Raw genomic sequence first — 12,243 nt, 5'->3', positions numbered from 1 at the left:
TGTAGTGACTATTATTTACTTACTTCCGTTATTTGTTTTTGTTGGGAAGATAATAACATGGAAAACCACTAATTGAGCATTTAATTTAACATATAGAGACATTAGTTGGTTTCTCAAAAAAAAAAGGGACATTACAAGAGGTACCCAAAAGACTATTTCAAAAAAGTTTGGATTTACTTCTTAAAAAACAAGAAATGGAAAACCAAATTGGAAGGAAGGTCAAGTGCCTTCGAATTGATAATGGCATTGAGTACATGAATAAGGAGTTCTTGAAGTTTTGTGAAGAGCGTGACATCAAGAGCATGGTCAGCTCTACTATAGAAGCGAATGAGACAGTTGCCTAAGGCCTCTGAGTAGAAAAAGACCTCCAAATTTTAACCAAAAGAGTAATTTTTTTATTGTAATAGTATTACTTAAGCCCAAATATTAGTCAATAAATAAAATAATATTTTTTTATGAAATGAAAAAGAAGAAAAAAGAGAGAAAGAGATGATACATCCACAACATTCTTCACAACAAATCCTAAGTGGCAAGTTGTTACTAGCTGTTATTGGTAGGTAAAAAAGTAATTTCAATAGTGGATCCAAATTAGAATTAGTAAAAACTTAATACTTAGGATTTTTTGTGAAAATATTGTGAATATAGCACTTCTCACCACCAAAAAGATAAAAGAAAAAAGAAAAAGAAAAGAGCAATACACAGAATTTCACAACAGTTAAGTTGGCAAACTTTTACTAGTTTTCATCTAGATCTATTACTGACATCACTTCTTTACTTACAACTTTCAATCTGTCAAATCAACAACTGTGAAAAGTTTTGTCAATCGTTTTGTGTCTATAGATTTTTTGAAGAAAAAAAAAATTCTACGTGATTAATTAGTAATTTTGCATCTAAAACAAGATAATAAATATTAAGTAATATTAAAACTTTTTTTTCAAAAAAAGTCATATTTAAATATATAAAAAATGTCAAATCAATTTTCACCTAAAGCCCCCAAATGCATCAAACTGCTCCTGATCAAGCGGCACTTTACTGTACATAGAACACCTCAACAAAATGGAAGAGCTGAGAAACTTAACAGAACACTTGATAAAATAGCTAAATGAACAAGACTGAATGTTGGGATTCCTAATTGGTTTTGAATTCGTGTAAGACAAGACTATTGCTTCCGGACTCTAAATAGAATTAGGAAGCACAAACCAGCCTAGCCTAATATGAATATATGGTTATGTGACTGTTTTTGTTTGTGAGAAAGAGTGGTGCTACAAGCTCTAGTGAAAATAAAATAGGGTGTTCTTTATTCTTTGTGAGAGAGCATTAAGGGTATGTATTTGGGGTTTTGGTATTGTGAAAGTGCATGTGTACTACTATTGTAATCTATTTATTTTATAGTGGGAATTTTCTTTGTTACAGTCTATACACGTAGGCAAATTATCAATGCACATAAATTCTCTATGCCTATTTTTTTTTCTCCTTTCTTTAATCTTGCGAAAACTATTTATTTTCACAGCACTTTTCTTTCTATAATAATTTGGGAATTTGGCCCTACAAAAAAAAAAAAAAAAAAAAAAAAAAAAACCTGAACTTAACGTAAAGCCAAAGACTTTGCCATAAATGGTGCTTTCTCAATTTTTTATCTAGTACATTCTTAGAAAATATTATTTTGGTGACTAACCCATACCCTTTGTATTATTTTGTTTGCATTATTTGAATAGACCTAAAATAAGCCAAAGACTTTGCCATAAATGGTGCTTTCTCAATTTTTTATCTAGTACATTCTTAGAAAATATTATTTTGGTGGCTAACCCATACCCTTTGTATTATTTTGTTTGCATTATTTGAATAGACCTAAAATCAAGAAAAGGCCAAAGATTTAGGCCTTAATGGTACTTTCGTAATCATCTCTGGTAGATTATTGGAAAATGTTTGGTAGGGATGCCTAGCCCATACCAAAGCAATTGGGGAAAGTAAGTTAAAAAAAAAATAGAACACCATACTTTTAAATGGGACATATTAACTAAGCTCACACTTTTAAATAAGACACTTCAAATGAGATGTTTTAAATGGTAAAAAATTTGGCATGAATGAATAGTACCGTTACAAATTTTGCCTCACAAGGATTTTCAATATTTTGACAGGATTTATTTTTGGGTCCAAGCACCATGGGAGTTCATAAACGACATAACTCACAAATAAAATTAAAGGTGATAATTCCTTATAATGAATAAGGAAGATTTTTAATTATTAATATATGCTCTTTTTCATAATGATAAGCAATCATGCCTAAAGTCAATTAGAGAATCTTATAGAGGTGGCAAAACAGGTGTACAGTTTGGGTGGGGTCAATCGGGTTTGAATTGAAAACATGTCCGTGTCAAAATGGGCAATTTTAAACATGTAAGAAACGGATTGTGTTAATTGGGTTGTAGGTTGGGTCGGTTTGGGAAGGGTGACCCGTATTTTCCACATGAATTTTTTTATTTAGGGTAAATTATAATTTACCCACTGTGGTTTGGCTGAAATTTTAGTTTTTTATCTATAGTTTTAGGAAAAAAAAATGGTTGATTAATCTTTATATTACTATTGCTCTTAAAGATATATTCCCCTAGTTCCCACTTGTAAGGGACAGATTTTGGGGCTCAAGCCCAACGAGCGAGTGATTCCGGCCCCAAAAACCCTCAACAATGAATTTGTAGAGAGTGGGCTTGAAAGGTACGACCTTAGGCATAGGTGAGCGGTTTGGTCATAGTTCCTACGGGAAATGCTGCATGGGCGAGCTTGGCTTCACTAGCTAAACCCTCCATTAGTAAGAGTTGTCCCCCTCTCCAGCTTTGTTTTCTTCTCCTTTTATACTGGTGTTCCATTCCCCTTTTTGCGTCCACGTGTTAATTTTACTTTTTGGGGAGCAGTCCTGTCCAGTCGACCCATACCTAGAGTGGTTGGGAGTTGCTGGAAAAGCGCATGGACATGGGTTTGAGTATGGGCTTGTCAGACGCCGAATTCCGTGTTACGGTGTTGGCGGCTTTTACCCTTGCCTTGCCCCTACACTCAGTTCGTTCCTTTATTTGGGCATTTAGTGAAGTGCCGAGCAGGAGGTCGTCCTCGGCAATGGCTCTCCTCGGCTTGGGCCGTGGACCCTAAGATAAATTGGGCTTGGGCCAGGGCCACAATTTCTTTGGCCCCACAATAGCCCCTCAAAAGCCTGCTGTCCGACTTTTAGTTGGGGAGGAGGGTTTTGATAATGTTGGGCTTACATCATAGCCTGCTCTGATTCTACACTCCATTAATATTTGCATTTTTCCATTTACACGGGGGACGTGCCAAATCAAGAGGCATTCCTTTACCCACCCACGCGGAGTCCTTTGACACCCCTACACTCGAGGTGCGCCTTCACGAGGATCTTCAGATCCTACGGTCACAAATAGCGTTGGAACTTGAGCCAACTATTCCTTGTCTGTAGCATTTCTTGGAACTCTGCGTAAATTAAATATCTCCTCCTTTCCCTTTAAATAAGTAGGACAGGAGGTTATTCCTCTTACACTCAAACCCTTCGGTTTTCTTCACAACTGTAATCCTTCAACTATAATCACAGTCTCTATACTTAGTGCTTCCCACCATTAGTGTAATATGCTTAAGGCATGTATAGGGGCGAAGGAACTACACCCGCCACAGAGGCGCCGGGTCCCTCCGAGGCTCAAGGTGATGTGGTCGGGACAAGGTAGACACAGACTCAAGATGATCTTCCATTTTGGTAAGATGGGGATGATATCTCTACATCTTTTAGCCAAAATCCGAAGCAGGTACTGGTCGCGTCAGATTCTTGACGCGTCAGAAGTAAGGTTTTCCGCCATCAGCGCCATCTGCTCTATCGCAGGCGTGGTTATACGGAGGCTCCTCCACTTCCAGCTCTCTGCACCCTTTCTTCAAACGGTGCTAGCCTAGGGTCAGGTTCCCTGCACCTTTTCTTCAATGGTGTAGGCCCCACGTGGGGTTCTTTGGCTGCCTGAGTTATGGGCATGTAAAGGTGTTGAGGAATAGTTTCCTTAGACAACATCTTGGAACAGCAGCCAACCTCTCCTCTGCACTTCTTCTTCGGCTTTCTCTTCATTCTCTTGTATCTTTTCTTTTTGCTTACATAGTTAGCTTTAGAATAAGCTTATTCCAGCTTTTCATTGTAAACTGTACTATTTCTTTGTCTTAATAAAAGATGAGTTTATTTCTTTCTGAATACCTTTCCTTTCGACAGCAATCACTTTGTGAACGGGTGTGCTATGTATGTATTTTCCTTTAGTGATATTTAGAGCCAGAAATTTTGAAACAAAACCTTACCAATCTGAATTTATCGGCATTATCAAGTATTATCAAGTATAATAACGATAATTCCCAGTAAGTTAAACTCAGAAAACTAACCGAGATGACGGTTCAATGCCCCATAACGCAGGCGCGGCGATCGTCCGAGAACGATATATACTAAATATACCCTCCGAGGGGGCTGCCGAGCAGTGAGGGGCTTTGGCCGTGTCTCAATAACATCTGGCCCTATAACAGTTGCACTAACTCCCTTGGTATCGAGGATCCGAGGGCCAGCTGCGGATCTCGGTCAATCTAGGAATTAACCCAACTATCAATGGATAGCCCTCATCTGGGATAGACTCTTAGGGCCATATATCGTCCAGGCTATGTCTAGACCCTGCAATTTTCCTCTTAAGTAGTTGGTTTCCCCAGAGGCTTGAGTCCGAGGACCATACAAGGCCTTGGTTCTGTCCAAAACTTGTAGTTTTGCTTCTAAGTAGTTGGTTTCCCCAGAGGCTTGAGTCCGAGGACCATACAAGGCCTTGGTTCTATCCAAAACTTGTAGTTTTTCATCTCAGTAGTTGGTTTCCCCAGAGGCTTGAGTCCGAGGACCATACAAGGCATTGGTTCTGTCCAAAACTTGTAGTTTTTCGTTTCAGTAGTTGGTTTCCCCAGAGGCTTGAGTCCGAGGACCATACAAGGCCTTGGTTCTGTCCAAAACTTGTAGTTTTGCTTCTAAGTAGTTGGTTCCCCAGAGGCTTGAGTCCGAGGACCATACAAGGCCTTGGTTCTATCCAAAACTTGTAGTTTTTCGTCTCAGTAGTTGGTTCCCCAGAGGCTTGAGTCCGAGGACCATACAAGGCATTGGTTCTGTCCAAAACTTGTAGTTTTTCGTTTCAGTAGTTGGTTTCCCCAGAGGCTTGAGTCCGAGGACCATACAAGGCCTTGGTTCTGTCCAAAACTTGTAGTTTTGCTTCTAAGTAGTTGGTTTCCCCAGAGGCTTGAGTCCGAGGACCATACAAGGCCTTGGTTCTGTCCAAAACTTGTAGTTTTTCGTCTCAGTAGTTGATTTCTCCAGAGGCTTGAGTCCGAGGACCATACAAGGCCTTGGTTCTGTCCAAAACTTGTAGTTCTGCTCCTAAGTAGTTGGTTTCCCCAGAGGCTTGAGTCCGAGGACCATACAAGGCCTTGGTTCTGTCCAAAACTTGTAGTTTTGCTTCTAAGTAGTTGGTTTCCCTAGAGGCTTGAGTCCGAGGACCAAACAAGGCCTTGGTTCTGTCCAAACTTGTAGTTTGCTTCTAAGTAGTTGGTTTCCCAGAGGCTTGAGTCCGAGGACCATATAAGGCCTTGGTTCTGTCCAAAACTTGTACTTTTGCTTCTAAAGTAGTTGTTTTCCCCAGAGGCTTGAGTCCGAGGACCATACAAGGCCTTGGTTCTGTCCAAAACTTGTAGTTCTGCTCCTAAGTAGTTGGTTTCCCCAGAGGCTTGAGTCCGAGGACCATACAAGGCCTTGGTTCTGTCCAAAACTTGTAGTTTGTTTTTCTTATCTATGGGTCCTTGGCTTTAGGGGAATTAGATCTTCGGCCGAGCCCCTTGAACCATCTGCGTGGTTGACGCTATAAAGTGTAGCCCCTAGTCAAGAATCATAGCCCTTAACGAAGCTTTACGCTAGAACACTGTAACTGGCTGGGAGGAATGGCAACAGGGCCCATTTATGGTGCAGATTACTTGTCCTCAGTGTCATGGAGAACGGGAAATTGTGCAGGTATGTTGCATTTATTTGAATTTACACGCAATCGTTAACGTAAATATGAAAGTAATCAATTGAATTGCACTTAAAAAAAAAAAAAAGAAAAAAAAAAAGATCATCAATTTAATTGTTTCTCACTTTTCTATGGATGTTTCATAATGTCTCTTTGGAAAATACATTTTTTGCAACATAAAAGGTTGACAGAATTTAAGTTATTAATTGGTGATTATAGGTTGGCATTGTTTACCTTTTCAATTGGTTTTTAATTATAATATGTCTATCCTCGTGCATTGTTCTACAATTTTATAAGTCAACGCCCCCCATCTATATTTCTGTTAAATCATTTTATTTATTTATTTATAGAACCTTTGAATCAAATTTAAAAGCTCACTTTTTTTTTTTGATAAGTATAAAAGCTCACTTTTTAAGAAGTGATCAATTGCAGTTATAATTTTTTTAGCCTTCTCATGCTGGATTACTGGATGTGCTAATTGCAGTTATAAGTTTTGGGTTCTAGGGAAATTCAGGGATAGTTTTTAGATGTAGGGCTTATCTGCAGGTGAAGTTGATGCCAGTGTGAAACTTTTTGCGGTTTAATCCGTGTACTATACATGAATCTCAGTGACTTTATTAGGCATTGATATTAAGTGGTTTCTTCACTTCCATTTGTGTTGATTACCTTTTGATGGTTGGTGCAAAGTTTACTATATTATATATTTCTATCCCTATTGTTTCTTTTTACTGGTTTGTTATATTAGAGATAAAGAATTTTTTTTGTAAATAACAATAAATATTAAAAAATTTAGTTAATTGTCACATTTCAAAACAATTTTGAAAACTAGCATCTCGATTGTCTAAAACTCGAGTTCCAAGGTAAAACTCGAGTTTTTAAGTCTCGATTTGTAAGTGAATTAGATTAAAGTGGGAAAAAAATCAGGCTGAAAATCGAGTTTTAAAAACTCGATTTCCATTAATTGAGAAAAAACGCTGCTATAGGTCTGTAAAACGTCACTATAGGTCTTAAAAACGCCACTATAGGACCCCCTAAACCTGTACTTATAAAAAATTTTTGCAGAAAAACGCCGCTATAGGGCTTTAAAACGTCACTGTAAGGCTTAAAAACGCCACTATAGGTGAAATTTTTTTCATGAAAATCGAGTTTTAAAGACTCGAGATCTATGTGGCATTTACACACTCGCAAGTCGAGTCTTTTGGACTCGAGTTATAATGTGGATCTCGAGTTTCTAAAACTCGAGATGTTAGTTTTCTTAATTGTTTGAAAACGTGCCTAACTTACTATTTTGAATGGGTGAAGGAAGCTGATATGCACAATACCTCTAGAGATAAATAGTTCATTGTTTTTCTAAGTCTCTAACCAGTTAATTCCTTTTTTTTCCACAGCCTAAGTATATCTGCAAGTCATGTAAAGGAAGGCGAGTTGTATTAGGAACGAAGTCAGTCAAGCTTAATATTGTGCCAAGTATTTCTTTTTTCATTTTAGGATTGTTTTTAAAAAAATTATTTTTGTTTTTGTTTTTTGGCTCTGGTGGTTGCATTGCTAAAATTTCGTGCCGTTGTCAAGCTATTCTTATCCTAGCTTTAAGAAGAAAAGAAAAATAACCGGTTTTATAGGTTTTGTATATGCTAGTTTTTATGGATGCTTGACTCTCCTCCTTTGCCATTTACAGGAGTAGACAATGATGAGACCATAAAGGTGAGTAGAAGTAGTGGAGCAGATCCTGATGGAAATCAACCTGGTGATCTTTATATTGTCATTAAGGTAACCATATATATATATATTTGTTTAGTGTGTCATCATTGTTTATTTTTAGTGGGTACTTCACTGCTTGGATGCCTTCCCCCCAACCCCTAAACTGTAAAATATCATTTGCTTATCTGCAGGTTCGCGAAGATCCTGTTTTCCGAAGAGAAGGTGCTGACATTCATGTTGATGCTGTTTTGAGTATTACTCAGGTAATGCTTTCCAATGTCTTCATTTTTTAGGTATCGGTGGCCTGTAGTGCATGGATGTCTTGAACAGTGTGTTGTATGAGATTTTTGAATAAAATAGCTATTGTGTTTAGCGTGAGGACATATTAATTGCATTCAGGTCTTTGCCGAGAAAAAGCTAAATGCCTAAGATAAAATTATCTTTGACTTTATTTTGAATATTTACACTTTGTTTGTTTCAGCATTAATGTTTTTTGAAAAATGAGTCATTTTTCAAAGAGTATTTTATGGAAAACTATCTCATTTTCCGATGTTTGGTAAAGACCTTGAAAATGAGCTTGCGAACGTTTTCTTGTGTTTGGTATGCATAAAATTTTTATAACATTTCTTGTATAATTTAAAACATGTGTATTATTTAAACCAACTAATGTAATCAATATAAATGAAAAACCAAGAATGAATTTGGTTTTCATACTAAATTTTGACAATAAATACAATAAAAAATAGTTGTTCAATTTTCATAATCTCTACCAATCATCTTGCTCATTTATATGGACAGTAATTCTCATAATTCAAAATAACCATAAGCTCCATTTTAAGTAGTTCAAAATGCCACATAGGCCAAATAGTTTAACCTACAAAATAATCTAGTTCAAATAGTTTGATAAATTCCAAAATGCCAAATTGTTCAAATTGACACGTCCAAATTCTAACAAAATGCACCTACATAATCAAAATTGGCTTAAATAGTTGTCAAAGAAGTTCTGCAGCCATTGTCTATGAAGCTTGTCATTTTTCAACATTAATGTATAAGTATAACTTACACTTATTAGATCTTGGACTAATGGGCAATTTAGTAATCTGTAATTATGAAGTGAATAGAGGTTAAACTTAAATGTCAGACACATGGGAAACTGACCTAGGGATGCACATATATATTCTTAACATGTATTTGTGGTTGATTGAATCAACATTTTGGAGGTTAGCCTATTTTGTGTCCTGTGGATAGAAACATCTCAAATAGTATATATTTAATGGATGAAAGAAGAGTACCCACAATATACTTCTCACTATGTATACCAAGACAAAGATTGGAAATGGACTAAGAGTATGGTGATAAAAACGATAAGAACTAACACTTGAAAATGTGGAAAATTATCTTTATAGAAGATTAATGTATAAGTATAACTTACACTTATTAGATATTGGACTAATGGGCAATTTAATAATCTGCAATTACGAAGTGAATAGAGGTTAAACTTAAATGTCAGACACATGGGAAATTGACCTAGGGATGCATATATCTATATATATATATTCTTAACATGTATTTGTGGTTGATTGAATCAACATTTTTGGAGGTTTGCCCATTTTTTGTTCTGTGGACAGAAACATCTCAAATAGTATATATTTAATGGATGAAAGAAGAGTACCCACAATATACTTCTCACTATGTATACCAGGACAAAGATTGGAAATGGACTAAGAGTATGGTGATAAAAACGATAAGAACTAACACTTGAAAATGTGGAAAATTATCTTTACAAAAGATTTTCTAGCGAGTTTTTGAGTTTTGTAGACGAATTCCAGGAAGTCACCTGTTATGCTGTTTCTTAACACCTCCTCAGTCACCTGTTAGCAATTAAGGAAGAAGGTTTAAGGGTCTGTAGGTTGATTAGGGTTTCAAAAAGATGGAATATAAAGCTAAAGATAGATGTTCTTAAAGATACATTTCAGGAATTTTCTGGCAGCAGAAATATTTAGGTACTTTTTGATTTGTTTCTATAATTATTAGATCACTAAAAGCCGTTAGTGGAATGATAAAAATAATTGAATTACATTTTTTCTGCTAATAAAATCTTTATTACTTATTATAAAAAAAAAAAAAACTTTATTTTTGATCTAGTTGTTTATTTTTATTTATTTATTTTTTTTGGGTTTATTGGATTGCAGGCAATTTTGGGGGGAACAATCCAAGTCCCAACTCTCACAGGAGATGTAGTCCTCAAGGTTTGTTTATTGTTTATATATGATTAGTACTTGTGCAATGGTAAAATTTCATTTATGACTGTTTTCTTTGCTAGGATTATGTCAGTTCATTTGGAATTTACTCATGCAACTCATGCGACTTGATTATTGGACTTGACCCCCACATGGGACGGTAATCGGATCAATTAATAATGAGATCTGGTTTGTTTGTTGAGGTTCTTTCATTTGTCCCTTTGTTGGGACAGGAAAAAACCAAAGCCAAATAGCATCTCTCTATCCCTCCATGTCATTCCTATGGGGTTGGCTTTTAGCATAAGATTACTGGCTTCTTGTAGAGGTTCTTTCTTGTTCTAGTTCTCTATGGTATCATGATCTAACTAATTTTTGATATTTAGGTTCGCTCTGGCACCCAGCCTGGTCAGAAGGTAGTTTTGAAGAAGAAAGGTTGGTGAGCTAGACATGCCAAATTTCATTAAGTTCACTTATAAAAATTTGTGTGTGATAAATGATTCTATTTTGGCTTGCCACTTGCATCCTGCTCTCTATCGAGAATAGTGTGTGACATAATTGATCCTTTTACATTTTATCCACTTTGTTCCTTGTATCAATAAACCCCCAGAATTTTAATTGAAGCAACTTCCTCAGCTTGTGTCCATGTGGTTTTTTCTTATTGCCATGATTTATTCTTTTTTTCTTTTAAAGTAAGGAATCAATATGAAAATTTGACAGAAGAGTATCTTCTATGACTAACGTTAAGAGTCACATAAAATATGCAATTTGTTTCTGATCATCATTTCAATGTAGGATTTGATGATTTTACCCTAGTTAAGCAACTTATTAAATGTAATATCATTAATTTTATTTGTCTGTTAAGATTCTACATATCTCGAGCGTAAAAACCTTTCCTTTTTTTTTTTTTTTTTTTAAATTTTAAAATTTTAAAATGATTTTTTATATCGAAATTGCATGTGTTTTCCTGCTGAATTCGTTGTTTTTATGCAGGGATCAAGACAAGGAACTCTTACTCATTTGGTGATCAATATGTGCACTTCAATGTCAGCATTCCATCGTAGGTTTCCTTGTTCTTAACCATTGTTGTTGCAGGATTTTTCAGCCTCCAGAATGTATTTTTATGGTTCAGTTCAATCTAGTGTGTGGACTATATATCGAAAAAAAAGTGTCATATTACTGTAAATCTATAGCATCATACGGGAATGTGTTTGCAGCCTCTCATTTTTATAGTAGATTAAAATGCTTGATTTGTGTAGGAATTTGACCCCAAGGCAACGTGAATTGATTGAAGAGTTTGCCAAAGAAGATCAAGGGGAATATGATAAGCGTGCTACTGCTGGCGCATCAGGGTAAAATGTAGACCAATTGGTGTCATTTGTTTGCTAATTCTTAGCAAAAAGGATAAAGGCAACTGAAGAAAAAACATCAATTGTTTAAAGACCCACCCACGCTATAAGTTTTGTAGGAGTGACTGGGTCGTTTTTGTCCTTTTTTTTGTTTTTTTTTGGGGGGGTGCGGGGGTGCATGGGGAGAAGGTTGTTAGGGGTGTGTAATTTTTTTCTTACAAATCACAATAGTAGTTTTATATGTGGCAACATCATTTGATCACTTGCATCTAGAGTATCTAAGTTGTTATTGTACATATTATTTACTGTTCTTTAATATTTTTCACTATTGAGAACGACAAGTCAGTTTATCTGTCATTTTTGTATTATGTTATGAATAATGTCACGTACATGGATACTTTGATGTCACTTGGAATAAATCTTTTGAATATATAGATGGTTCAATATTTACTGAAGCATTTAGAAAGTTAAACATGATTTAATTGGTTTTCTTTGGAGCTGTCAGATCAGACAGGTGCTTATTGTGGATGGGATTGGATGTCCCCATATTCTGGTTTTGAACATTGAATTCATGAGCATGTTTTATGTGATTTGGCAGAGTTCATGGTGAGTAGAAAAAGAGTTAGACAATATTTCGAAATAATTTGCGAGATTTAAGATTTTCTTACCGTTGCATGGCACTTCATTGCTAGACTCCTAGCCCCTTGGGGGTAGCTGTATTTCTCTGTCTTTGCATAACTCACGCATTCAATTAAAGCAACAATGCAAAAATACCGCTCTGTTTGTTTCAGCATTAACGTTTTCTGGAAAATGGTTTATTTTCCAAAGAGCATTTTTTAGAAAACTGTCTTATTTTCCAGTGTTTGGTAATGACTTTGAAAATGCACTTAAGAATGTTTTCTG

General features: G+C 35.9%; 1 protein-coding gene across 1 annotated transcript; it reads left to right on the top strand.

Moving 5' to 3' along the window:
• Positions 1-5,999: 5,999 nt before the first annotated feature.
• LOC115987571 (chaperone protein dnaJ GFA2, mitochondrial-like) lies at positions 6,000-11,348 on the top strand. Its single transcript, XM_031111153.1, has 8 exons — positions 6,000-6,058; positions 7,445-7,523; positions 7,732-7,823; positions 7,946-8,017; positions 9,947-10,003; positions 10,378-10,426; positions 10,985-11,051; positions 11,251-11,348. The coding sequence occupies exons 1-8, from the start codon at positions 6,008-6,010 to the stop codon at positions 11,345-11,347; spliced, it is 564 nt and encodes a 187-aa protein (XP_030967013.1). The 5' UTR covers positions 6,000-6,007; the 3' UTR covers position 11,348.
• The last annotated feature ends 895 nt before the right edge of the window (positions 11,349-12,243 follow it).

Source organism: Quercus lobata, chromosome 4 (assembly GCF_001633185.2).
Source record: "Quercus lobata isolate SW786 chromosome 4, ValleyOak3.0 Primary Assembly, whole genome shotgun sequence".
In the NCBI taxonomy this organism is placed as follows: Eukaryota; Viridiplantae; Streptophyta; class Magnoliopsida; order Fagales; family Fagaceae; genus Quercus; species Quercus lobata.
This window is presented reverse-complemented; position numbering and strand designations above follow the sequence as displayed.